This window comes from Heptranchias perlo, chromosome 22 (assembly GCF_035084215.1).
Source record: "Heptranchias perlo isolate sHepPer1 chromosome 22, sHepPer1.hap1, whole genome shotgun sequence".
Taxonomy (NCBI): Eukaryota; Metazoa; Chordata; class Chondrichthyes; order Hexanchiformes; family Hexanchidae; genus Heptranchias; species Heptranchias perlo.
Window position 1 is genome coordinate 18,730,833 of NC_090346.1, and position 24,864 is coordinate 18,755,696.

General features: G+C 47.0%; 1 protein-coding gene across 1 annotated transcript in view; it reads right to left on the minus strand.

Annotated features, from left to right (window-relative positions):
* Nucleotides 1–24,864, minus strand: part of myo15aa (myosin XVAa) — a 221,181-nt gene that overhangs the window by 26,258 nt on the left and 170,059 nt on the right. The window contains exons 50-58 of the mRNA XM_068003761.1: nucleotides 23,598–23,670; nucleotides 16,621–16,693; nucleotides 15,619–15,692; nucleotides 11,152–11,234; nucleotides 8,008–8,138; nucleotides 7,496–7,590; nucleotides 6,024–6,101; nucleotides 2,922–3,018; nucleotides 1,617–1,777 (exon numbers count right to left, since the gene is read on the minus strand). Coding sequence (XP_067859862.1) covers nucleotides 1,617–1,777; nucleotides 2,922–3,018; nucleotides 6,024–6,101; nucleotides 7,496–7,590; nucleotides 8,008–8,138; nucleotides 11,152–11,234; nucleotides 15,619–15,692; nucleotides 16,621–16,693; nucleotides 23,598–23,670 — 865 coding nt within the window. The remainder of the gene's footprint in view (nucleotides 1–1,616; nucleotides 1,778–2,921; nucleotides 3,019–6,023; nucleotides 6,102–7,495; nucleotides 7,591–8,007; nucleotides 8,139–11,151; nucleotides 11,235–15,618; nucleotides 15,693–16,620; nucleotides 16,694–23,597; nucleotides 23,671–24,864) is intronic.

The following is a 24,864-nucleotide window of genomic DNA, read 5'->3' on the forward strand; positions in this document are numbered from 1 at the left end:
GGGTGTGAGTGGGTATGAAGGGTGATGTGACAGAATAGTGTTGGCGGTGCCGAAGGAGATGTGGGGTGGGGGCAGTGTTGTGGCAGACGGAGTGTAGGGGAAAGACTTTGTGTTCTCACTGCGGCTGACCTACTGCGGTCATTGCAGCGCCTCCTGCACTGTATGCAGGTGGGCGATATGTTGGTGGCGCAGGTGACGCCCTCTGCCACCTCGAGCCAGGCCTTCTTGGTGGCAGAGGCAGACTGCTTCCTCCCGCCCGCCGGGGGGAAGATCTGTGTCCTCCCCCTCCTCCTCACCCCATCTGATGATAGCTGGGGTGAGGCATCATTAAACTGGGAGCAGCCTTCCCCCTGGGCTGCTCCATGCTGCAATTTGTCCCATTGGTTGCAGCATCTGTCAGTGGAGGACTGCCCCTTTAACTAGAGAGCCTCCAGCTGACAGATCGTACTGCGCATGCGCAGCCCGACCGACGTGCAGGCCAGCGCCGTGGACCCCGGAGGAGCAGGTAATTGATTCCTATTAGTGGGTTGCCTGCTACGATCGCGTGGGCAACCCACTAATTTCGCCGAGCATGTTGACCACGCTCCCGGAGGACCACCCGCTGGGAACCCGCAGGCCTGCTAAATTCGAGCCCAAAGTATTTGTTTAATTTCTCTGCCATTTCCTTATTCCCCGTTATAAATTCTCCCGTCTCTGTCTGTAAGGGACCCACATTTACCTTCGCCACTCTTTTCCTTTTTACGTACCTATAGAAGCTTTTACAGTCCGTTTTTATGTTTCTCACTAGTTTACTCTCATATTCTATTTTCCCTTTCTTTATCAATTTCTTGGTCCTCCTTTGCTGAATTCTAAAATGCTCCCAATCCTCAGACTTACTGCTTTTTCTGACAACTTTATATGCCTCTTCCTTTGATTTAATACTATCTTTAATTTCTCTTGTTAGCAACTGTTGGACCACTTTTCCTGTTGGGTTTTTGTGCCTTAAAGGAATATATATTTGTTGCAAATTATGTGTTAATTCTTTAAATGCTAGCCATTGCCTGTCTACAGTCATAACTTTTAATGTAGTTTCCCAATCAAACACAGCCAACTTGCGCCTCATACCTTCATAGTTTCCTTTTGTTTAGATTTAAGACCCTAGTTTCGGATTAAACTACAGCACTTTCAAACTTAATGAAGAATTCTATCATATTATGGTCACTCTTCCATAAGGGCTCCTTTACAACAAGATTATTAATTAACCCTTTCTCATTGCACAATACTAGATCTAAAGTAGCCTGTTCCCTAGTTGGTTCCTCAACATACTGATCTAGAAAACCAAATTGTATACATTCCAGGAATTCGTTCTCCACAGTATTAGTGCTAATTTGATTTGCCCAATCTATATCCCCAGTACCTGGTTGTAATGCAGTTACACACATCTCGTTCAATAATCCAATATCCTCAGTACCTGGTTATAATGCACAGTCACACAGCTCGTTCAATAGTCTGATATCCTCAGTATCTGGTTATAATGCAAAATAATACACAGCTCGTTCAATAATCCGATATCCCCAGTACCTGGTTATAATGCAAAGTAACACACAGCTCGTTCAATAATCCGATATTCCCAGTACCTGGTTATAATGCACAGTAACACACAGCTCATTCTCAAACTTCAGAGGCTGAAACCAGAGTACTCGTCGGAACCACAATGTGAAGTTTGGATCAACTTGCTCCATTTCTGCAGCAACATCGAGGACATAATCTTTCTTGTTTAGCGGATGCACATTTTGTCCTGAAACAGAACATGGGGGAGAATCACATGTGGCTGTAATACACCCCCCCCCCCCACCCTCACACCATCATTAACTCACACACCCCCCACCCTCACACCATCATTAACACACACACACCCCCACCCTCACACCGTCATTAACACACATACCCCCCACCCTCACACCGTTATTAACACACACACCCCCACCCTCACACCGTCATTAACACACACACCCCCCACCCTCACACCGTCATTAACACACACACCCCCACCCTCACTAACACACATACCCCCCACCCTCACACCGTCATTAACACACATACCCCCCACCCTCACACCGTCATTAACTCACACACCCCCCACCCTCACACCATTAACACATATCCCCCCCACCCTCACACCGTCATTAACTCACACACCCCCCACCCTCACACCGTCATTAACACACACATCCCCCACCCTCACACCATCATTAACACACACACCCACCCCCAACCCTCACACCATCCACACACAAACTCCCGACCCTCACACCGTCATTAACACACACACCCCCCACCCTCACACCGTCATTAACACACACACCCCCACCCTCACTAACACACACACCCCCCACCCTCACACCGTCATTAACACACACACCCCCACCCTCACTAACACACATACACCCCACCCTCACACCGTCATTAACACACATACCCCCCACCCTCACACCGTCATTAACTCACACACCCCCCACCCTCACACCGTCATTAACACACACATCCCCCACCCTCACACCATCATTAACACACACACCCACCCCCCACCCTCACACCATCCACACACAAACTCCCCACCCTCACACCGTCATTAACTCACACACCCCCCACCTTCACACCGTCATTAACACACACACCCCCCCACCCTCACACCGTCATTAACATTACCACCCCCTGCCCTCACACCATCATCAACATACACACACTGTCATCAACACACACACTCCCCACCCTCACACTGTCATCAACACACACACTCCCCACCCTCACACTGTCATCAACACACACACTCCCCACCCTCACACTGTTATTAACACACAGTCATGCCTCATATAGATGTAAAACCAGGGGTCCGTGTTATAATCTGCACTAAACTTGTCTCTAAAGAGAAGAGAATATACCTTCACCGGTGATGACAAACACAGAATATTCCTCTGCAGCCTCCTGGTTTTTAAGCCCCATTTCATTGCACAAATCTTCAATCACATCCACCATAACCTAGACAAGAACAAAGCAGACAATCACTAGCAAACACTTTACAGTCATTGTACAAAAACTTAACAGGATTTTCTTAATTACTCTCTGCTCTATTTGAATGGGCGCATTAGCTGGGCATTTTAAAAAGGGTTAATCCTTTTGTTGAAATCCTGAAGTGTGTTTAGAAGAACTTTCTTAATCAGTATGTTTCCGGCCGAACGAGGAAGGAGGCATTGCTGGATGTGGTTCTGGGGAATGAGATGGGCCAAGTGGAGCCAGTGTCAGTGGGATGAGAACAGATCTGGCCTGGGTAAATTGGATTCAAAAATTGGCAGGCAAAACTGTAATTGAACAATGGGCGGCCTATAAAGAGGAGATGGTTCGGCTACAGTCTAGATACATTCCCCACAAGGGAGAAAGGTAGGGTAACTAAAGCCAGAGCTCCCTGGATGACAAAAAATGAAGCAGAAAAAGGGATGTATGTCAGGTTGTTAATACAAGTGAGAACCAGGCCGAATATAGAAAGTTCAGAGGGGAAGTAAAAAAAGAAATAAGAGGGGCGAAGAAAGGGTATGAGAATAGACTGGCGGCCAACATAAAAGGGAATCCAAAAGTCTTCTATAGGCACGTAAACAGTAAACGGGTAGTAAGAGGAGGGGTGGGGCCAAATAGGGACCAAAAAGGAGATCAACGCATGGAGGCAGAGGGCATGGCTGAGGTACTAAATGAGTACTTTGCATCTGTCTTTACCAAGGAAGAAGAGTGGGCCAAAGCCACAGTTAAAGAGGAGGTAGTTGAGATACTGGATGGGATAAAAATTGATGAAGAGGTGGTAGTAGAAAGGCTGTACTTAAAGTAGATAAGTCACCAGGTCCAGATGGGATGCATCCTAGGTTGCTGAGGGAACTAAGGGTGGAAATTGCAGAGGTACTGGTCATAATCTTCCAAACATCCTTAGATACGGGGGTGGTGCCAGAGGACTGGAGAATTGCAAATGTTACATCCTTGTTCAAAAAAGGGTGTAAGGATAAACCCAGTAACTATAGGCCAGTCAGTTTAACCTTGGTGGTGGGAAAGCTTTTAGAAACAATAATCCAGGACAAAATTAACAGTCACTTGGACAAGTGTGGATTAATTGAGGAAAGCCAGCACGGATTTGTTAAAGGCAAATTGTGTTTGATTAACTTGATTGAGTTTTTTGATGAGGTAACAGAGAGGGTTGGTGAGGGCAATGCGGTTGATGTGGTGTATATGGACTTCTAAAAGGCGTTTGATAAAGTGCCACATAATAAGTTTGTCAATAAAATTGTAGCCCACGGAATAAAAGGGCAGTGGTAGAATGGATACAGAATTGGCTAAGTAATAGAAAACAGAGGGTAGTGGTAAACGGCTGTATTTCAGACCGGAGGAAGGTATACAGTAGAGTTCCTCAGGGGTCAGTACTAGGACCACTGTTTTTCTTGATATATATTAATGACTTGGACTTAGGTGTACAGGGCACAATTTCAAAATCTGCAGATGACAGAAAACTTGGGAGTGTAGTGAACAGTGAGGAGGATAGTGATAAACTTCAAGAGGATATAGACAGGCTGGTGGAATGGGCGGACACATGGCAGATGAAATTTTACGTTGAGAAGTGTGAGGTGGTACATTTTGGTAGGAAGAATGAGGAGAGGCAACATAAACTAAAGGGTACAATTCTAAAGTGGATGCAGGAACAGAGCGACCTGGGGGTGTATGTGCACAAATCATTGAAGATGGCAGGGCAGGTTGAGAAAGCAGTTAAAAAATCATACGGGATCCTGGGCTTTAGAATACAAAAGCGAGGAAGTTATGTTGAACCTTTCTAAAACACTCGTTCAGCCACAATTGGAGTATTGTGTCCAATTCTGGGCACTGCACTTTAGGAAGGATGTGAAGGCCTTAGAGAGGGTGCAGAAGAGATTTACTAGAATGATTCCAGGGATGAGGGACCTCAGTTACGTGGATAGACTGGAAAAGCTGGGTTTGTTCTCCTTAAAGCAAAGAAGGTTGAGAGGAGATTTAATAGAGGTGTTCAAAATCATGAAAGGTCTAGACAAAGCAAATAAGGAAAAACTGTTCCCACTGGCGGAAGGGTCACAAACCAGTTTAAGTTAATTGGCAAAACAACCAAAGGCAACATGAGGAAAAACCTTTTAACGCAACGAGTGGTTATGATCTGGAATGCACTGCCTGAAAGGATGGTGGAAGCAGGGTCAATTGCGGCTTTCAAAAAGGAATTAGATTGGTACCTGAAGGAGAAAAATTTGCAGGGCCACAGGGAATGAGTGGGGGAGTAGGACTAACTGGATTGCTCTTGCAGAGAGCCGGTATGGGCTCGATGGGCCGAATGGCCTCCTTCTGTGCTGTAACCATTCTATGAAATACAGGAGATAGGGACTGGGTGTGGATAAACGGTTCATGTCCCTGTAATAACCTCCTGCTAATCCATTACTCCAGGCTTACTTTAACTGATATAACCCATAATACTGACGGGTGGAGACTGTATCAACTTCAACAAAACTATCTTGTTGTTGATTTCAGAAAACTCTGTTAATGGGGAGGAGTCTAACAAATCCTGAGGGGCTTGGGGGGGGGGCAAGGGGCGAGCGAGGGGCAAGGGGGAGGTAGGGGCAAGGGAGTGCGAGGGGTGCAAGAGGGGAGGGGATGCGAGGGGCATGAGGAGCACGAGAGGGTGCGAAGGGAGAGGGAATGTGAGGGGGGCACAAGGGAGGAGAGGGGAAGGGGAACTGGGGGAGGGGGAAGGGGAACTGGGGGGGAGAGGGGAGGGGGGAACAGGGGGGGAGAGGGGAGTGGGGGAGCTGAGGGGGAGACGCCGATCTCTGTTTATCCAGTTATTCACAGCCCATATTTCTCTTCCTAATTTGCCGGGAGCAGGAGTTTGATTATTTGATCCCCTCTGCGGAGCTTTGTGATGATGTTTCCACCTGCTGTCCTGCCTATTAAAGGGTGCCGTCAATTAACTCTTTCCATTCTCCACTCACCGAGCAGGTTTTTATCTTTAGATGTCTCTCGATGTTACCAGGCAGCAGAAAGAGTTGTCGCTTCGAGCTTCTCCCAGCCTGTGGGGAAGGGAAAGGAAAAATGTCATTCAATATATTCAAGAGGATATAAATATTTATTTAATTTTCCCTTAAAAGATGCAAGAAACGTTGTCTGAATCACTCCCTGTGATTCCAAACTCCAACAACCCTCTCTCCTCACTCTCAGTGACAATTTTAAAACGATGACTTCCCCCTCACTGACTTCCCAGCCAGAGGTCTTTCCCTGTTCACCCCATCAAAACACTTCATCATTTTAAAAACCTCTATTAAATCTCCACATAATCTTTCCAGTGGAAATAGACCCAGTATTTCAAATCTCTCCTCATAACAATCATTTCCCATCCCTGGCATCACCCTGGTGAATCTATGTTGTACTCCCTCTATGGCTTTAATGTCCTTTCTATAATGGGCCGTCCAAAACTGAACCCAGTACTCTAACTGTGGCCTAACCAATATTTTGTGCAAATTCATCATTATTTCTTTACTTTTGTACTCCTATTTATAAAATCCCAAATGTTATTGGCCATTCTATGGTTTTATCTACTTTGACTCTCACTTTTAGGGAATTATGTATTTGAACTCCTCGTCTCTCTGTTCATCCACCCTTCAATGTCTTTCCATTTAGTGTTTACTCCCATTTCCTGTTTTTCTCCCAAGCATATTATCTCACACTTATCCACATAAAACAGCAGCTGCCACCTGTCTGCCCATTCTGCTAAACTGTAAAATCTCTCAGGAGGATGTAGATAGTCCTTCTCCCGGTTTGTCAAACCTCCTACCTGTATGTTGTCAGCAAAGTTCAAGATTATGCTCCCTGTACCCAAGTCCAGAACATCTGTATACATCAATAGGCCAGCGACGCGCATATCCCATGAACTAATAATAAAAAAGGAACAAAAGTGGACCCAGCACTGACCCCTGGGGTACACGACTTTCAATCCTGTTTCAAGCTGAGCAACATCTATTTACCCCAACTCTTTGTTTGATATCTATCAGCCAACTTTCTATGCAAACTGCTACATTTCATTTTATACCATATGCCTGAATTTTTCTAACAAGTCTATTACTGATCACCTATTAATGCGTTCCCTTTATATAAAGGGTAGTGATGACCAGACTTGGATTGAAAGTTGCCTTGTGTATACCAACACCTTCCCAGAGCCTAGCCATACTTCCCATCACCTGCCCTGCCCAAACTAGGGTGGCAGGTGACCTTTACCACTGTCAGATTTTGGACTCTTCCCCCCTACTCCTCCTTTCCCCCTTCAAGCACCTCACCCTGCTCCAACCCTCTTGCTTCTCCTTTGAAATCCTCAGCATTTTTAGAAGCGAAGAAGAAGAGAAGATTGGCAGAAAACGTTGATAAATTGAGTAAAAGCCGAATGAATTGAAGGGCGATGTGTCTCACTGACCACCATGGCTTTCAGCTCCATGCCACCTGGGAACTGGCTCCTGCCACCAAACTGGAAGGTTCGCTTCAGGTTCTGATCACAAGCTTTAGCGATTCCTGAATGGAATGGAACATGGCAGTCAGAAGCAGTCTACAGTGGAGGCATCTTCTAAACATTGCTTCTGCTCTGCATTTAGTTTTGAAAACAGACCTTACCCGGTCTGGCCTACATGTGACTCCAGTCCCACAGCAACATGGTTCATTCTTAATCGCCCTTTGAAATGGCCTAGCAAGCCACTCAGTTGTACAATCTCGCTATAAAAAGTCACCACAAGGACTGTAGCAATTCAAGAAGGTGGCTCACCACCACCTTCTCAAGGGCAATTAGGGATGGGCAACAAATGCTGGCCTTGCCAGGGACGCCCACATCTCATGAACAAATATTAAAAAAACATGGAGAAAAGAGGAGAAAGAGTGACAAGGAAAAAAACGTAATAGCACCCTAACAAAATACAAATAAATAAAATGAAATACCTTGATAACTGGCACCGGGGCTTCTGCAAACATCCTCCAGTAATTTAAAAAGGAACGGTTTGAGGACATCTGAACATTTATAGTAGGCGGTGAGGATATACAGCAGCCTCCAGCCCCGCTGCACACTGTCACTGTAACACATGGAAAATACAACTTGACCATCTTGCTCATCTCAGAAGCCTGCACATTTCCCCACTGCAGCGTAAACTACTCTGCTTCTCATATCCCTCAATCACCTTTGCTGCCAGACATAGAAAGAAATTACTTGCATTTATTTAGTGCCTTTCACATCCTCAGGACGCCCCAAAGCACTTTACAGCCAATGAGTTGCTTCTTTTGAAGTGCAATCATTGGTGTAACGTAGGAAACAAAACAGCTAATTTGCACACAGCAAGGTCCAACAAACAGGAATGAGATAATGACCAGATAATCTGTTTTAGTGACATTGGTTAAGGGATAAGTATTGGCCAGGACTTAGAAACATAGGAACAGGAGTAGGCCATTCAGCCCCTCGAGCCTGTTCTGCCATTCAATGAGATCATGGCTGATCTGTATCCTAACTCCATTCACCCGCCTTGGCTCCATCTCCCTTAATACCCATGGCTTAGAAAAATCTATCGATATCAGGTTTAAAATTATTAATTGAGCTAGCATCCACTGCTTTTTGTGGGAGAGTTCCCCACTTCCACCACCCTTTGTGTGAAGAATTGTTTCCTAACTTCTCTCCTGAATGGCCTGGCTCTGATTTTAAGGTTATGACCCTTTGTCCTAGACTCCCCCAGCAGAAAAAGTCTCTATCTGCCCTATCAATTCCTTTCAAAATCCTAAAAATGTAAATCAAATCACCCTTTAACATAAGAACGTAAGAAATAGGTGCAGGAGTAGGCCACATGGCCACTTGAGCCTGCTCCGCCATTCAATCAGATCATGGCTGATCTTCAACCCCAACTCCAATTTCCTGCCCTATCCCCATATCCCTTAATTCCCCTAGAGTCCAAAAAGCTATCCATCTCAGCCTTGAATATATTCAATGACTCAACATCCACAGCCCTCTGGGATAGAGAATTCCAAAGATTCACAACCCTCTGAGTGAAGAAATTCCTTCTCATTTCAGTCTTGAATGGCCGACCTCTTATCCTGAGACTATGCCCTCTAGTTCTAGACTCTCTAGCCAGGGGAAACAATCTCTCAGCATCTACCTTGTCAAGCCCCCTAATAATCTTACATGTTTCAATGAGATCACCTCTCATTCTCCTAAACTCCAGACAGCATAGACCCATTCTACTCAACCTCTCCTCATAGGACAACCCTCTCATCCCAGGAATTAATCTAGTGAACCTTTGTTGTACTGCCTCCAAGGCAGGTATATCCTTCCTTAGATAAGGAGAGCAAAACTATATGCAGTACTCCAGGTGAGGTCTCACTAAAGCCCTGTACAACTGTAGTAAGACTTCCTTACTCTTGTACTCCAATCCCATTGCAATAAAGACCAACATGCCATCTGCCTTCCTAACTGCCTGCTGTAAGCTAGGGGGGAAAGCTCACTTTCCCCAATAGCTTTGTACCGTCAGCAAACTTGGATACATTACACTTGGTCCCTTCGTCTAAATCATAAATATAAATTGTAAATAGCTGAGGTCCAAGCACTGATCCTTGCAGCACCCTACTAGTTAAAGCCTGCCAACCTGAGAATGACCTGTTTATCCCTAGTCTCTGTTTTCTGTCCTTTAACCAATCCTCTATCCATGCTAATATATTACCCCCAACCCCATGAGCCCTTACCTTGTGTAACAACCTTTTATGTGGCACCTTATCGAATGCCTTTTGAAAATCCAAATATACTACATCCACTGGTTCCCCTTTATCTACCCTGCCAGTTACATCCTCAAAAAAACTCTAATACATTTATCAAACACGATTTCCCTTTCATAAAATCATGTTGACTCTGCCTAATCATATTATGATTTTCTAAGTGCCCTGTTACCACATCCTTAATAATGTATTCCAGCATTTCCCTGATGACTGATGTCGGGCTAACTGGCCTGTAGTTCCCTATTTTCTCTCTCCCTCCTTTCTTGAATAGCGTTGTTACATTTGCTACCTTCCAGTCCACTGGGACTGTTTCAGAATCTAGAGAATTTTGGAAGTTCATAACCAATGCATCCACTATCTCTGCAGCCACCTCTTTTAGAACCCTCCCCTCCTCTCCCTCTCCCCTCTCCCCCTCCCATATTCCAGGGAATACAAGCCTAGTGTATGTAATCCCTCCTCATAATCTAGCCCTTGGAGCCCTGGTAACATTCTGGTGAATCCGAGGAGAACGCTGCTGCTCCTCTTCCAATAGTGGCCATGGGATCTTTTATATCCACCCGAGAGGGCAGATGGGGCCTCGGTTTAACATCTCATCTGAAAGACGGCACCTCCGACAGTGCAGCACTCGCTCAGTACTGACCCTCCGACAGTGCAGCACTCGCTCAGTACTGACCCTCCGACAGTGCAGCACTCGCTCAGTGACAGCCTGGATTTTGAGCTCAAGTCCCTGGAGTGGGGCTTGAATCCACGACCGTCTGACTCAGGGGCGAGAAAGAGAGAGTGCTACCCATTGAGCCACGGCTGACACTTTGAATTTACCAATATTACCCCCTTACTACCTTCCTGGTTTAAAGGCAGAGGTCAGTGTGGTGTGTACTTCCAGGATTACATCATAAATTTGTTCAAAATCTCCTTCCTGTAGGATAAATACAATATTTTTCATAAATCCCTCTCCCCCTCCTTCGCCCTCCTCCGCTCCCTCTCCTCCACCCCCTCCCTTCCCTCTCCCTTCCCCCTCCCCCTTCCCCTGCCTCATCCCTCTCCCCCTCTCCTACCTCATCCCTCTCCCTCCCTCCCCCTCTCCCATTCTCCTCTCCTCTCCCCTCCCTCTCCCTCTCCATGGGTAATCCCAAGACTAAACAGTTGGCAATGGGTTGGATCCCAATCGGTAGGTGTATGAAGTGTCAGCTGTGTTCTGAATGTTCTCCAGCTCTCTCCGACTATCCGTGTGATTGTATAATCAGTGCCAGTGAATGTCTAATAGCAGAGCCTGAGATGTGTTTAATTCTCTGGATGTCTGGGTTTTAGTGACTGACCGTTTTGTTTCCTTACGTTTTGGAGCTGGTGTTGTCAGTGATCTGTTTGATAATCTGGCAATAAGTTTCATCTTTCATCACTTCTTGTTCCCCACACAGCTGCAAAGCATAGAAAAAAGTTAACAGAAAAAGTCAAACTCCTTACAAAGCAGTAGGTGGGGAGCTGGCCCAGGAGCTTGTGTAAAAGGGGGGTGAGTGTTTGACCTGCTGTGGAGATCAGACCCACAATACCCACTGGAGGAAGAAATAGAACAATCACAGTGAATTGCACTCCCAGTGACTGAAGCAGCAATGAAGCAATGATGGGACTGTAGAGGTGACCTCATCTGCTCTCTTGGTTGCAGGAGGATTGTAGCCCAGTCATAAAATCATAGAATGGTTACAGCACAGAAGGAGGCCATTCAGCCCATCGAGCCCGTGCTGGCTCTTTGCAAGAGCAATCCAGTTAGTCCCAGTCAGACCAGCAAGGGAGGAAATAGGGACTAATTAGAGGGTAAGTTGCTCTTAAAAAGCCAATAGAAGCACAAAGGTAAGTCCTGTTAAGTGTTCAATTGGACAGTGAGTATAGCATAATGGGCCAGAAATCACTCGGAGCAGTGAGGCAATGCTCACCGCCGATCCTGCAAATTAAATTAACAAAATGATTTACTGTGGGCTCTGTGGCGTTGAATTGCTTGAATTTGAACTTTAAAAAAATTGTGTGCTATCAACCCAACCTCTGAGCAGCGTGAGTTGCTGTGCGGCTGGAACAGTCTGTGAGGGGAAGTCCCACCCACAGATTCAGGCTGCATCGCTCAAGCAGGCAAGCAGACTTCATTCATTTAAAGTTAGTATTCTGGATGTCATTGTAAATAAAAATTTTAATTTTTTAAAAATAAAAAGCCAAAGAAATAATTGAATGAAATTAAAGAGTTACACTTACCATGAGCACATTCACACTTACCAACACACACAGACACATTCACACTTACCAACACACACAGACACATTCACACTTACCAACACACACAGACACATTCACACTTACCAACACACACAGACACATTCACACTTAGCAACACAGACATATTCATAGAATCATAGAAGTTTACAACATGGAAACAGGCCTTTCGGCCCAACATGTCCATGTCGCCCAGTTTATACCACTAAGCTAGTCCCAATTGCCTGCACTTGGCCCATATCCCTCCATACCCATCTTACCCATGTAACTGTCCAAATGCTTTTTAAAAGACAACATTGTACCCGCCTCTACTACTGCCTCTGGCAGCTCGTTCCAGACACTCACCACCCTTTGAGTGAAAAAATTGCCCCTCTGGACCCTTTTGTATCTCTCCCCTCTCACCTTAAATCTATGCCCCCTTGTTATAGACTCCCCTACCTTTGGGAAAAGAGTTTGACTATCTACCTTATCTATGCCCCTCATTATTTTATAGACTTCTAGAAGATCACCCCTAAACCTCCTACTCTCCAGGGAAAAAAGTCTCAGTCTATCCAACAGCTCCCTATAAGTCAAACCATCAAGTCCCGGTAGCATCCTAGTAAATCTTTTCTGCACTCTTTCTAGTTTAATAATATCCTTTCTATAATAGGGTGACCAGAACTGTACACAGTATTCCAAGTGTGGCCTTACTAATGTCTTGTACAACTTCAACAAGACATCCCAACTCCTGTATTCAATGTTCTGACCAATGAAACCAAGCATGCCAAATGCCTTCTTCACCACCCTATCCACCTGTGACTCCACTTTCAAGGAGCTATGAATCTGTACTCCCAGATCTCTTTGTTCTATAACTCTCCCCAACGCCCTACCATTAACACGCACAGACACATTCACACTTACCAACACACACAGACACATTCACACTTACCAACACACACAGACACATTCACACTTACCAACACACACAGACACATTCACATTTAGCTAGCAACACACACAGACACATTCACACTTACCAACACACACAGACACATTCACATTTAGCTAGCAACACACACAGACACATTCACACTTAGCAACACACACAGACACATTCACACTTACCAACACACACAGACACATTCACATTTAGCTAGCAACACACACAGACACATTCACACTTAGCAACACGCACAGACACATTCACACTTACCAACACACACAGACATATTCACACTTACCAACACACACAGACATATTCACACTTAGCAACACGCACAGACACATTCACACTTACCAACACACACAGACATATTCACACTTACCAACACACACAGACATATTCACACTTACCAACACACACAGACACATTCACACTTACCAACACGCACAGACATATTCACACTTACCAACTCGCACAGACATATTCACACTTAGCAACACGCACAGACACATTCACACTTAGCAACACACACAGACACATTCACACTTACCAAGACACACAGACACATTCACACTTAGCAACATGCACAGACACATTCACACTTACCAACACACACAGACATTTTCACACTTACCAACACACACAGACACATTCACACTTAGCAACACACACAGACATTTTCACACTTACCAACACACACAGACATATTCACACTTAGCAACACGCACAGACACATTCACACTTAGCAACACGCACAGACACATTCACACTTAGCAACATGCACAGACATATTCACACTTACCAACACACACAGACACATTCACACTTAGCAACACGCACAGACACATTCACACTTACCAACACACACAGACATATTCACACTTAGCAACACACACAGACACATTCACACTTACCAACATGCACAGACATATTCACACTTACCAACACGCACAGACATATTCACACTTACCAACACACACAGACACATTCACACTTACCAACACACACAGACATATTCACACTTACCAACACACACAGACACATTCACACTTACCAACACGCACAGACATTTTCACACTTACCAACACACACAGACATATTCACACTTAGCAACATGCACAGACACATTCACACTTAGCAACACACACAGACATTTTCACACTTACCAACACACACAGACATATTCACACTTAGCAACACGCACAGACACATTCACACTTAGCAACACGCACAGACACATTCACACTTAGCAACATGCACAGACATATTCACACTTACCAACACACACAGACACATTCACACTTAGCAACACGCACAGACACATTCACACTTACCAACACACACAGACATATTCACACTTAGCAACACGCACAGACACATTCACACTTAGCAACACGCACAGACACATTCACACTTAGCAACATGCACAGACATATTCACACTTACCAACACACACAGACACATTCACACTTAGCAACACGCACAGACACATTCACTTACCAACACACACAGACATATTCACACTTAGCAACACACACAGACACATTCACACTTACCAACACACACAGACATATTCACACTTACCAACACACACAGACATATTCACACTTACCAACACACACAGACACATTCACACTTAGCAACACGCACAGACACATTCGCACTTACCAACATGCACAGACATATTCACACTTACCAACACGCACAGACATATTCACACTTACCAACACACACAGACACATTCACACTTACCAACACACACAGACATATTCACACTTAGCAACACACACAGACATATTCACACTTAGCAACACACACAGACATATTCACACTTACCAACACACACAGACATATTCACACTTACCAACACACAGACACATTCACACTTAGCAACACACACAGACATATTCACACTTACCAACACACACAGACATATTCACACTTACCAACACACACAGACACATTCACACTTAGCAACACGCACAGACACATTCACACTTAGCAACACGCACAGACACATTCACACTTAGCAACACGCACAGACACATTCACACTTAGCAATATGCACAGACATATTCACGCTTAGCAACACACAGACATATTCACACTTACCAACACACGCGCAGACACATTCACACTTACCAACACACACAGATTCATTCACACTTACCAATACGTGTACAGACACATTCACACTTACCAATACGTACATGGGCACATTCACACTTACCAACACACAGACACATTCACACTTACCAATATGTACATGGGCACATTCACACTTACCAACACACACAGATAAATTCACACTTACCAACACACACAGACGCATTCACACTTACCAACAAGTGCAGACCACATTCACACTTACCAACACGCGCACACACATTCACAATTACCAACACGCACAGACACATTCACACTTATCAACATGTAGTCCACATTCACACTTACCATCACACGCAGACACATTCACACTTATCAACATGTACAGACCACATTCACACTTACACACACAGACACATTCACACTTACACACACAGACACATTCACACTTACACACACGCGCACAGACACAATCATACTTACCAACTTGCGCAGACACGCAAGTTACCCTTTACCTTAAGGATTGTGTAGACGGTGTCTTGTTCTGTCTGTCCTTTGAGTGGTTGATCCCCCATAAATTTCATGACAGCTGCAGAAGGGAAGTGTACGTCAGTTATCAATAACAGGACAGATGGGAAAACACAGACCAGTTGCTTCACTGGCTGGTGTGGAACTGAGCTACAGAGAGCAGAAAGTTCCCAGGTTCAATTCCCAGTCTTTGCTGAGCTGGGGCTTTTAGTGGGGTAATAATTAGTGGGGTAATAACTGGCGGGGTAATAATTAGTGGGGCAATAACTGGTGGGTAATAATTAGTGGGGTAATAATTAGTGGGGTAATAACTGGTGGGTAATAATTAGTTGGGCACTGAAGTTGGCCTCAGGTCCCCTAAACTTGTTGAAATCACCAATCTCACTCCTGGTTCCTCACACCAGGAACCACTGCTGGAAAGAGGGTGTCGGCTGACGCCCCACACAGTCAAATAGCTTGCGGCCACTCAGGGCTGGACCTTTACCCACCCTTCGGTCCATACTGCACACCTGGGGCCAAGGGTCATTGGCCCTGTAAGGCAGGTTCCGAGGGAACTCCCCCAGGGACAAGGGGGGAAGGGAACCGGGAAGGGGGGCGAGAGGGGAACCTCCCCGGGGGGGAGGGGAAAACCTCCCCCGGGGAGCGAGGGGGGGGTAACTTCCCCCGGGGGGCGAGGGGGAAAATCTGGTGCTGCAACACTACAGAAGGCAGCGAGAGATTAAAGGGGCAAAGAGCCCGAAAGATGGAGTAGCCGCAGCTTTAGAGGCCTCAGGAGAGACTGAGGTGGGGACATGGAAGGAGAGGAAGCCAGGGTCGGGGGTCGGACCGGGGTCAGGAGGTTGAAGTCCAGGAATGTCCCATGATGAGAATCCGCGTATTCAGGCGAGGAGAATATCGGAAGGAAGAGAAAGAAATGTGGTAAATAGAGCACGGAAGTTTGTCAAGGGTTAAATTTTATTTCATAAACAGAAATCCCTGGTAATTCTCACCAACAAAAATCTCGGCTGCCAATTTGTTCATATTCTCATCGGTGAACTCGATCAGAGATTCTTGGATTGGCGTCTGTGAAAGAAATGTGAGCATATTAGAAATAAGTATTCACTGGAGATGTAGCTACATCTGGACATTAAAGGAGCTGATCTCAAGATTATGGGCCAAGATGGCGTCTTGGCTGTGCATGCACGTTTCCAGCGTGACGTGCGCCGGATACCATCTTGGTATAGGGAATAGCGCTGGCGCAAATACTGAACGTTAGCAGCATGTAAAGTAGGGAGAAAATGCGTACAGTCAGTGCGCAACACTGATTTAAAGTGATAGACACCATTTTGGAACTTAACGCTCCAGTCAATGCACAGTCTTAGCCCTGAACCCCGAACGTGTTTTAGAGTGCCTGGAGGATCCCCCACCAGCGCTATTTAAAGGGACCATACAGGTGTTGCAGGTTAGTTGCTGGATTATTGCTTCTGACTGCTGGTGGAGTAGGAAGTGTTTTTTGAAGCTCCCTATACTTATTGAGAGTTCCTAGAATACATTTGAGAGTGGTTTGACAGGTACTGCCTCATGGTTCGGAAAGTTACAACCGTAGTTGAACAACATTCCTGCCAACCATGAGTGGTCCACTAGGGCTCCCGCTGGGCATTGAGCACGACTGGGAGCATGCAGAGAGGCCACGCACAGCAGGTCAAGCTGCGAGGAGAGGGAAGACAAGGAGGCGCAGGACACTGAGCAGGAGGCCCTATCGGGACCAATTCTCTTACCTCAACATGAGTGAAGAGGATTGCATCCAACGCTTGAGGTTCACCAAGGTGGTCGAGACGGAGATCTGTCAACTGGTGCAGCCACAACTGCAGCCACAGAGCAGGGCAAGGACAGCATTGCCTGTGGCTGTGAAGGTCACCGTGGCGCTGAATTTCTACAGTTCAGGATCATTTCAGGCCTCTGCTGGCGATATGTGCAACATCTCGCAGTATGCAGTGCACTGCTGCATAAGGGAGGTCATAGATGTACTATACCAGATCAGGAACAGGTTCATCACCTTCTCTCTTGATAGAGACAAGCAGAACGAGCGAACAAGGGGGTTCGCCTGCATTGCTGGCTTCCCCATGGTGCAGGGTGCCACTGAATGCACGCACACTGCCCTGCGTGCTCCGCATATCAACTCGGCCGTCTTCGTCAACCGAGAGGGCTTCCACTCCCTGAACGTGCAGCTGGTGTGCGACCACACACATCGAATCATGGGGGTCGATGCCTGCTACCCTGGGAGCAGTCACGACGCTTTCGTCATGCGGCAGTCCAACTTGCCAACTATCTTTCACCCGCTTTGGCAAGTCAAAGGTTGGCTACTGGGCGATAAGGGCTACCCCCTCACGACGTGGCTCATGACACCGGTCAGGAACCCACGCACACATGCAGAGCAGGCCTACAATGAGAGCTATGCTGCCACATGTAACATCGTGGAGCACACCATAGGCCTCCTCAAACAACGCTTCCACTGCCTGGACTGGTCTGGAGGAGCCCTGCAGTACTCCCCTGAATAGGTGGGAAGACTCATGGTGGTGTGCTGCGTGCTGCACAACCTCACCAACATGAGGAACCAGCCCTTGCCACCGATGACTGGAGAAGACCCTGAGCCAGAGGTGGATGAGGAGGGTGAAGAGGCTGAGGAGGAGGAGAAGGAAGAGGCTGAGGAAGAGCCGGAGGAGAAAGTGGAGGAAGACGCAAGGGGGCAACAGGGACCTCATGCCTTGTCTGCAAGGGCTCTGCATGCTTGCCTGATCCATGCCTGCTACCAATAATGTCAACTACATCCCCACCTCACCAACAGTCCTACTCTCCCCACCTTTCCATCCCCACATGACAATCAAATCATCCTCCATCTGACTGCACATTGGTTTCCCCCTCAGCTCATCGCACAAATAAAAACCACCGCCAAATGCAAATTCAAAGTCCCATTTATCAATTAACAAATGAAATTACGCAAACAGAACAGAACTATTCACGTTGTGCATTCCCTTAGTGACTGTTGTTTGTGTGCCTTCACCTAAGCTAGAGCTCCTACAAGGTACTTCCCCAGTGGCTGGAGCATGGGTGGTGGGAGGCTATTGGCCTTCAATGGAGGAGCATGCAGATGGCCTTGGAAGACGACCTCGAGCAGCTCTGGGCTGGGAGGGCCCGGCTCCAGACTGCACCATCTCAGCATGGGCTGCAGCAGTCTGGCCTGGCTGGCCAATAGACAACAACAAGGGCACTGGCAGAGTGGCAGGGGTGGGAGCAGGAATGCTGTCGTCCTGAGAGAGGACAGCAGGTCCGACTGCCATGGCGCCACTGCCACTCTCCCGGGGAGGTGCTTCAGCACTCCTGGTGATCAGCTGGAGAACAGATTGCATGGAGTGCTGTGATGCACTGGAAGCTGCGTTCAACAGTGGTCCCCAGAGCCACGATTGTAGCAGTCTGAGCTTCCATTGCAGCAGTCTGAGCAACAACCGTAGCTTGCAGACTTTTGATGACGTCGGTTTGTGCTGCAATGGAAGCTGTAACGCTGCATCATGATGGGTTCCACAGGTGTGCTGATGGAGGTGACCACCCGTTCCATGTTGGAAATGATGGGCTCCAAGCTCTGCGCAAAGCCCTGTGCCAAGTTGGAGCTGGACTTCTCCAAGCCACTTCTCATTGTGCGCAGGCTTTCTGGCAGGCTTTCCAGTGCCCCAAGCATTTAGTGGTGTATGCCCTTAAGCTGTCTTCTGTAGCCTCATCTGACTCCTCCGCAGCAGAACTAGTGAGCGACCTCGCCCTCCGGCGAGCTGGCACCTGTGATATCCCCCCACCCCGGCTCCTGCGCACTTGTGCCCGATGTCTCACCACGTGCAGATCCCTCCTCTAACCTAGCTCTAAAGGACACGCAGTGTCAGTCTCTGAGCTGGCGGAAGCAAGTATCAGATCGAGTAATGGTGTGGCTTCAGTGTCCTCCTCCTCCTTGGACAGTGCCGCCATGAGTTCGTGGGTATCTGCAACGACAAAGGGAAACAGGCTGACTGAACAGGGGAGAGGAGCAAGTAAGACATGCATGCTGACAGCATCTACAGTATGTGAGTCAGAAAAGATTATGGGAGGAGGGAGATGTGGGAAACGAGAAGGAGCATTAGATATGCAGAGACTCCCTTCATCGGGAACTCCAGCACGGCATGCTGTCACAGCTGCAGCGATGGCACGGCCAACGATCTGAAGCACTGTCTCTTGTAGGGGGGTAGGGACATGTAAGCGTCCCCGTCCACCCTCAGGTCTCTCCTGCTGCCGGCTGTTATTTGCCACCTTCTCCTGCAAGACAGAGGACAGTGTGTCAGTGAGTATCCTGCAAAGTGTCTGGGTGGTGTGCCTGTCGTGGTCAAATAGCTGCCAGTGCGTGTGACTTGTGAGTGGTGGTTCCGTGGCCTGCAAGTGTGGTACTATGTGCGGGTGAAATGCAGCATGCCAAGTGCAGCATTGCAGTGTTTGTTGGTGGGTGGGTGACGGGGGGTGTGGATGCGTGGAGCAGTGGTGCAGTTGATATGATGTGCCACTTGACACTTACATTCACTCACCATGACCACTCGTGTCAAATCATTGAACTTCTTTTGGCACTGCACCCACGTGCGTGATGCGATGCTCCTGGCGTTCACTTCCTGGGCCACAGCCTCCCACTGCTGCGGAGCTGCAACCTGGAGGGTCTCCTGTCACCCTGCGGGTACATGTTGGCCCTCCTTTCCTCCACCCCTTCCACCAGGGCGTCCAGTGCATCGTCCGAGAAGCATGGGGCCCTCTCTCGTGCTGGTCCTGCCATCCTTGCGGCCATCTTTCCCTCTTCCTAATGGACTCTGCATGTCCCATTTAAAATGTGTACCTGTCCTATAAGAGGTACAGGCTGCCGATGACATGTGTTGAGCACGCCCCATTTCCAACTTCCTCATTCTCCATGCAGCCTCTCAGCAGCGTGGGTAGTGCTGGCTGCACATAGCTAGCATGGTAATTAGCATGAAGTTCATGTGCTGCTTGCATAGGGGTTATTGGGATAATAGCGGATCGCGCTTTAAGTGCCCGATAATAGGTCTTATCGAATTTCTTTTCCCCCCCGAAGTATTTTACAAGTATTTTGCTGAGTGAGGTAGAAGAGTTTGTGTGTCATTTCCTGTCAACCAGGATAAACACAAGTGTGAGTGTGTGAGAGTGCAAGTGTTTATGTGTATCTCAGTGTGCGAGTGAGAGTGTGAGTGTTCATATCTCAGTGTGTGTGAGTGTGAGAGTGTGAGTGTATGAGAATGTGTGAAAATATGAGTGTGTATCTCAGTGTGAGAGTGAGTGTGAAAGAGTGAGTGTGTGAGTGAGTGTGAAAGTGTGTGTGTGTGAAAGTGTGTGAGTGAGAGTGAGTGTGAAAGTATGAGTGAGTGTGTGTGTGTGTGTGTGAGAGCATGAGTGTGAGTGTATCTCAGTGTGAGAGTGTGGGTGTATCTCAGTGTGAGAGTGTGAGTGTGAGAATGTAAGACTGTGAGTGTATGAGAGTGAGTGTGAAAGTATGAGTGTGTGAGTGTGAGAATTGTGAGAATGAGAGTGTGTATCTCTGTGAGAGTGAGAGTGTGTATGAGAATGTGAGTATGTGAATTGTGAGAGTGTGTGAGTGTGAATGTGTGTATGTAAGTGAGAGTGTGAGTGTGTGTATCTCAGTGTGTGTGAGAGTGAGAGTGTGTGTGTGAGAATGTGAGTGCATGAATAGAGAGTGAGAGCGTGTGTGTGTGAGTGAGAGTGTGAGTGTGTTTATCTCAGTGTGAGTATGTGAGTGTGTATGTGAGTGAGTGTGTGTAGCTCAGTGTGAGTGTGTGAGTGTATGAGAGTGAGTGTGAGAGTGCATGCGAGAGTGTGAGCGTGTTCACGCACATGTCTCAGTGTGTGTGTCAGTGTAATTAATGCATTAAATGGCCCATACCACTAGCTCTGGGATTCTGAAACCAGGAGCCAGGAATTTAACACATGATTCGGGACAGCTTGTTTTAATAAGCACCACCAGCGAGAAACTTGACCTGCTGACCGTCAGGTGAGAGGTCACAGACCCTGGCCTCATCTCCACGCACACACCCAACGTCACAGGCCCTTTGCTGGTTGCGCACATTTGTAAAATCAGCTCTCGGGAGTCCAAGTGCAGCGATGATGATTTTACCCTCAGCGCCGGTGGAAATATAAGACCTGGACAGCATCCAGGCTTGGGCTGATAAGTGGCAAGTAACATTTGCACTAGACAAGTGCCAGGCAATGACCATCTCCAACAAGAAAGTCTAACCACCTCCCTTGACATTCAATGGCATTACCATCACCGAATCTCCCACCATCAACATCCTGGGGGTCACCATTGACCAGAAACTCAGCCCCATGGCATTGCTGCAGGAGTTCCTCAGGGCAGTGTCCTAGGCCCAACCATCTTCAGCTGCTTCATCAATGACCTCTCCATCATACGATCAGGAATAGGGATGTTCGCTGATGATTGCACAGTGTTCAGTTCCATTCACAACCCCTCAGATAATGAAGCAGTCCGAGCCCGGATGCAGCAAGACCTGGACAACATCCAGGCTTCGGCTCATAAGTGGCAAGTAACATTCGCGCCAGACAAGTGCCAGGCAATGACCATCTCCAACAAGAGAGGGTCTAACCACCTCCCCTTGACATTCAACGGCATTACCATCACCGAATCCCCCACCATCAACATCCTGGGGGTCACCATTGACCAGAAACTTAACTGGACCAGCCATATAAATACTGTGGCTACAACAGTAGGTCAGAGGCTGGGTATTCTGCGGCGAGAGACTTACCTCCTGACTCCCCAAAGCCTTTCCACCATCACAAGGCACAAGTCAGGAGTGTGATGGAATACTCTCCACTTGCCTGGATGAGTGCAGCTCCAACAACACTCAAGAAGCTTGACACCATCCAGGACAAAGCAGCCTGCTTGATTGGCACCCCATCCACCACCCTAAACATTCACTCCCTTCTCCACCGGCGCACTGTGGCTGCAGTGTGTACCATCCACAGGATGTACCGCAGCAACTCGTCAAGGCTTCTTCGACAGCAGCTCCCAAACCCGCGACCTCTACCATCTAGAAGGACAAGGGCAGCAGGCACATGGGAACACCACCACCTGCATGTTCCCCTCCAAGTCACACACCATCCAGACTTGGAAATATATCGCCATTTTGTCAAAATCCTGGAACTCCCTTCCTAACAGCACTGTGGGAGAACCTTCACCACACGGATATCAGGAGTTCAAGAAGGCGGCTCACCACTACCTTCTCAAGGGCAATTAGGGATGGGCAATAAATGCCGGCCTCGCCAGCGACGCCCACATCCCATGAACAAATAAAAAAAATACAGCTGAATCCACTCGTCCCTGGGCGGTACTAAAGCTAAAAAATCAATTAAAGTTCAGGTTACGGCCTACCTGAGGGGGAGGCCCAGAAACACTGGGGGTAATCCCAGACTCCCTGGGGGAAACTGGGGCTAAACACGGGGGGGGGGGGGGGGAACGGTGATCCCATACTCCCAGGGGGAAAACTGGAGCTAAACACGGGGGGGTAATCCCACACTCCCAGGGGGAATAGTGCTTACAGAGAGTTGGGGCCAGGGAACTGGGGCTAGAAGGTGTCGCCCCCATCTTTAACCCATGCAAAAAAAATACTCGTGGAATTTTAATCTTGAAGGGAGACTCCTGACTTCAAACAGCTTCCATTTAAAGGAACAATTTTCTGCTCCATGAAGCCAGCACACCCCAGCCTGCAATTTTCTATCCATTAATTCTGGGCTGGCTGGTGGCAATCTCCACCTGTCCTGCCAGTAAATCCCATCAGTGGTGAGTCCCCTTTAGTCCAGGTTTCTCTGAGACTCTCAGTTGCCCTGGAGCCATGCTTTGTGACATTATCATGTGGGGACGGAGGAACTGGGCATTCATTACCTTTGTGTACTTTACCAGATCAGCCGGCTCCTTGGGATCTTTGCCTTTTTTAGATTTCTGTTTGTTAAACTCACTGCAGAAACAAAATATTCACATACCAGTATTTTAGGCTGTTTTACACTATAGGCATATTTTTTCTTTTTTTACAATTGTCAAACGGTTTATTATTTTTCTGAGTTTAACACTCCTAACTTGTGAAACAAGGATCCATTTTTTTATGTTTCTCTTTTCTTCTTGTCTCCCCTTTCCTGAAAGTGCTGAACCCTCACCTCAGTGCCTCTGACACTCTGTCTTTAAAGGTATCTTGTACTGGTAAGGGTGCCTCTTACACCTGCTAAGGTAAAAGTTCTTACAGAAGAAGAACAGAGGAAATAAAAGAAGTTTCCTTACCAGTACAAGATATCTTCAAGGACAGGGTGTGAGAGGTTAAAAGCTAAATTGTGACTACACCAGACAGTTACAGGCAGAGCTAAAGGTGTCCCTGAATTGTGAGTAGTCTGAGATCGAGAAAGGTGAGAGGGAATCCAGCTCACCTATCGTCACTCGTGTGTACAGTGGGTTTAGTTAGAACTGAAGTCCAAGTGAAACAGATAACTCCACCGCAAAAGGGTCTGTCGAGTCAATGCTCCAGAAGCTAACACCTGTGTCCCAGGGAAGGAAGGAGATTGACACAATCACCCACTCATGAGGATGAGGTCATGTAAGCACTGAACATTGCTAATCACACATAGGTATGAGCTGTTTGATAGACTGGCTATTCAAAGATGTTAACTTGTCAGCTATCTAAGGAATTAGTTTTAAAGTAAACTCACTAATTTATAACCTCAGACTCTCATCACTCCTATAGTTAATACTCAGCACCTGTTAGTGAGTTCCCTATATTACAACAGTGACAACACTTCAAAAGTACTTAATTTGCTGTAAAGTGTTTTGAGACGTCCTGAGGGCGTGAAAGGTGCAAGGAGTATAGTGAATAAAGCAAATGAGCTGAGGGGACAGATACATGGAAGTATGATATCTTAGCTATTACTGAAACATGGCTTAAAGAGGGGTAGAAATGGCAGCTCAACATTCCTGGTTATAGGGTTTTCAGACTAGATAGAGAGGGGGATAAAAAGGGGGGGGGGTGGCAATATTGGTTAAAGAAACAATTACAGTCTTGAGGAGGGATGATATTTTCGAAGGATCATCAAATGAGGCCATATGAGGGAGTGTACTATAGACCCCCAAATAGTCAGAGGGAGATAGAAGAGCAAATATGTAAGCA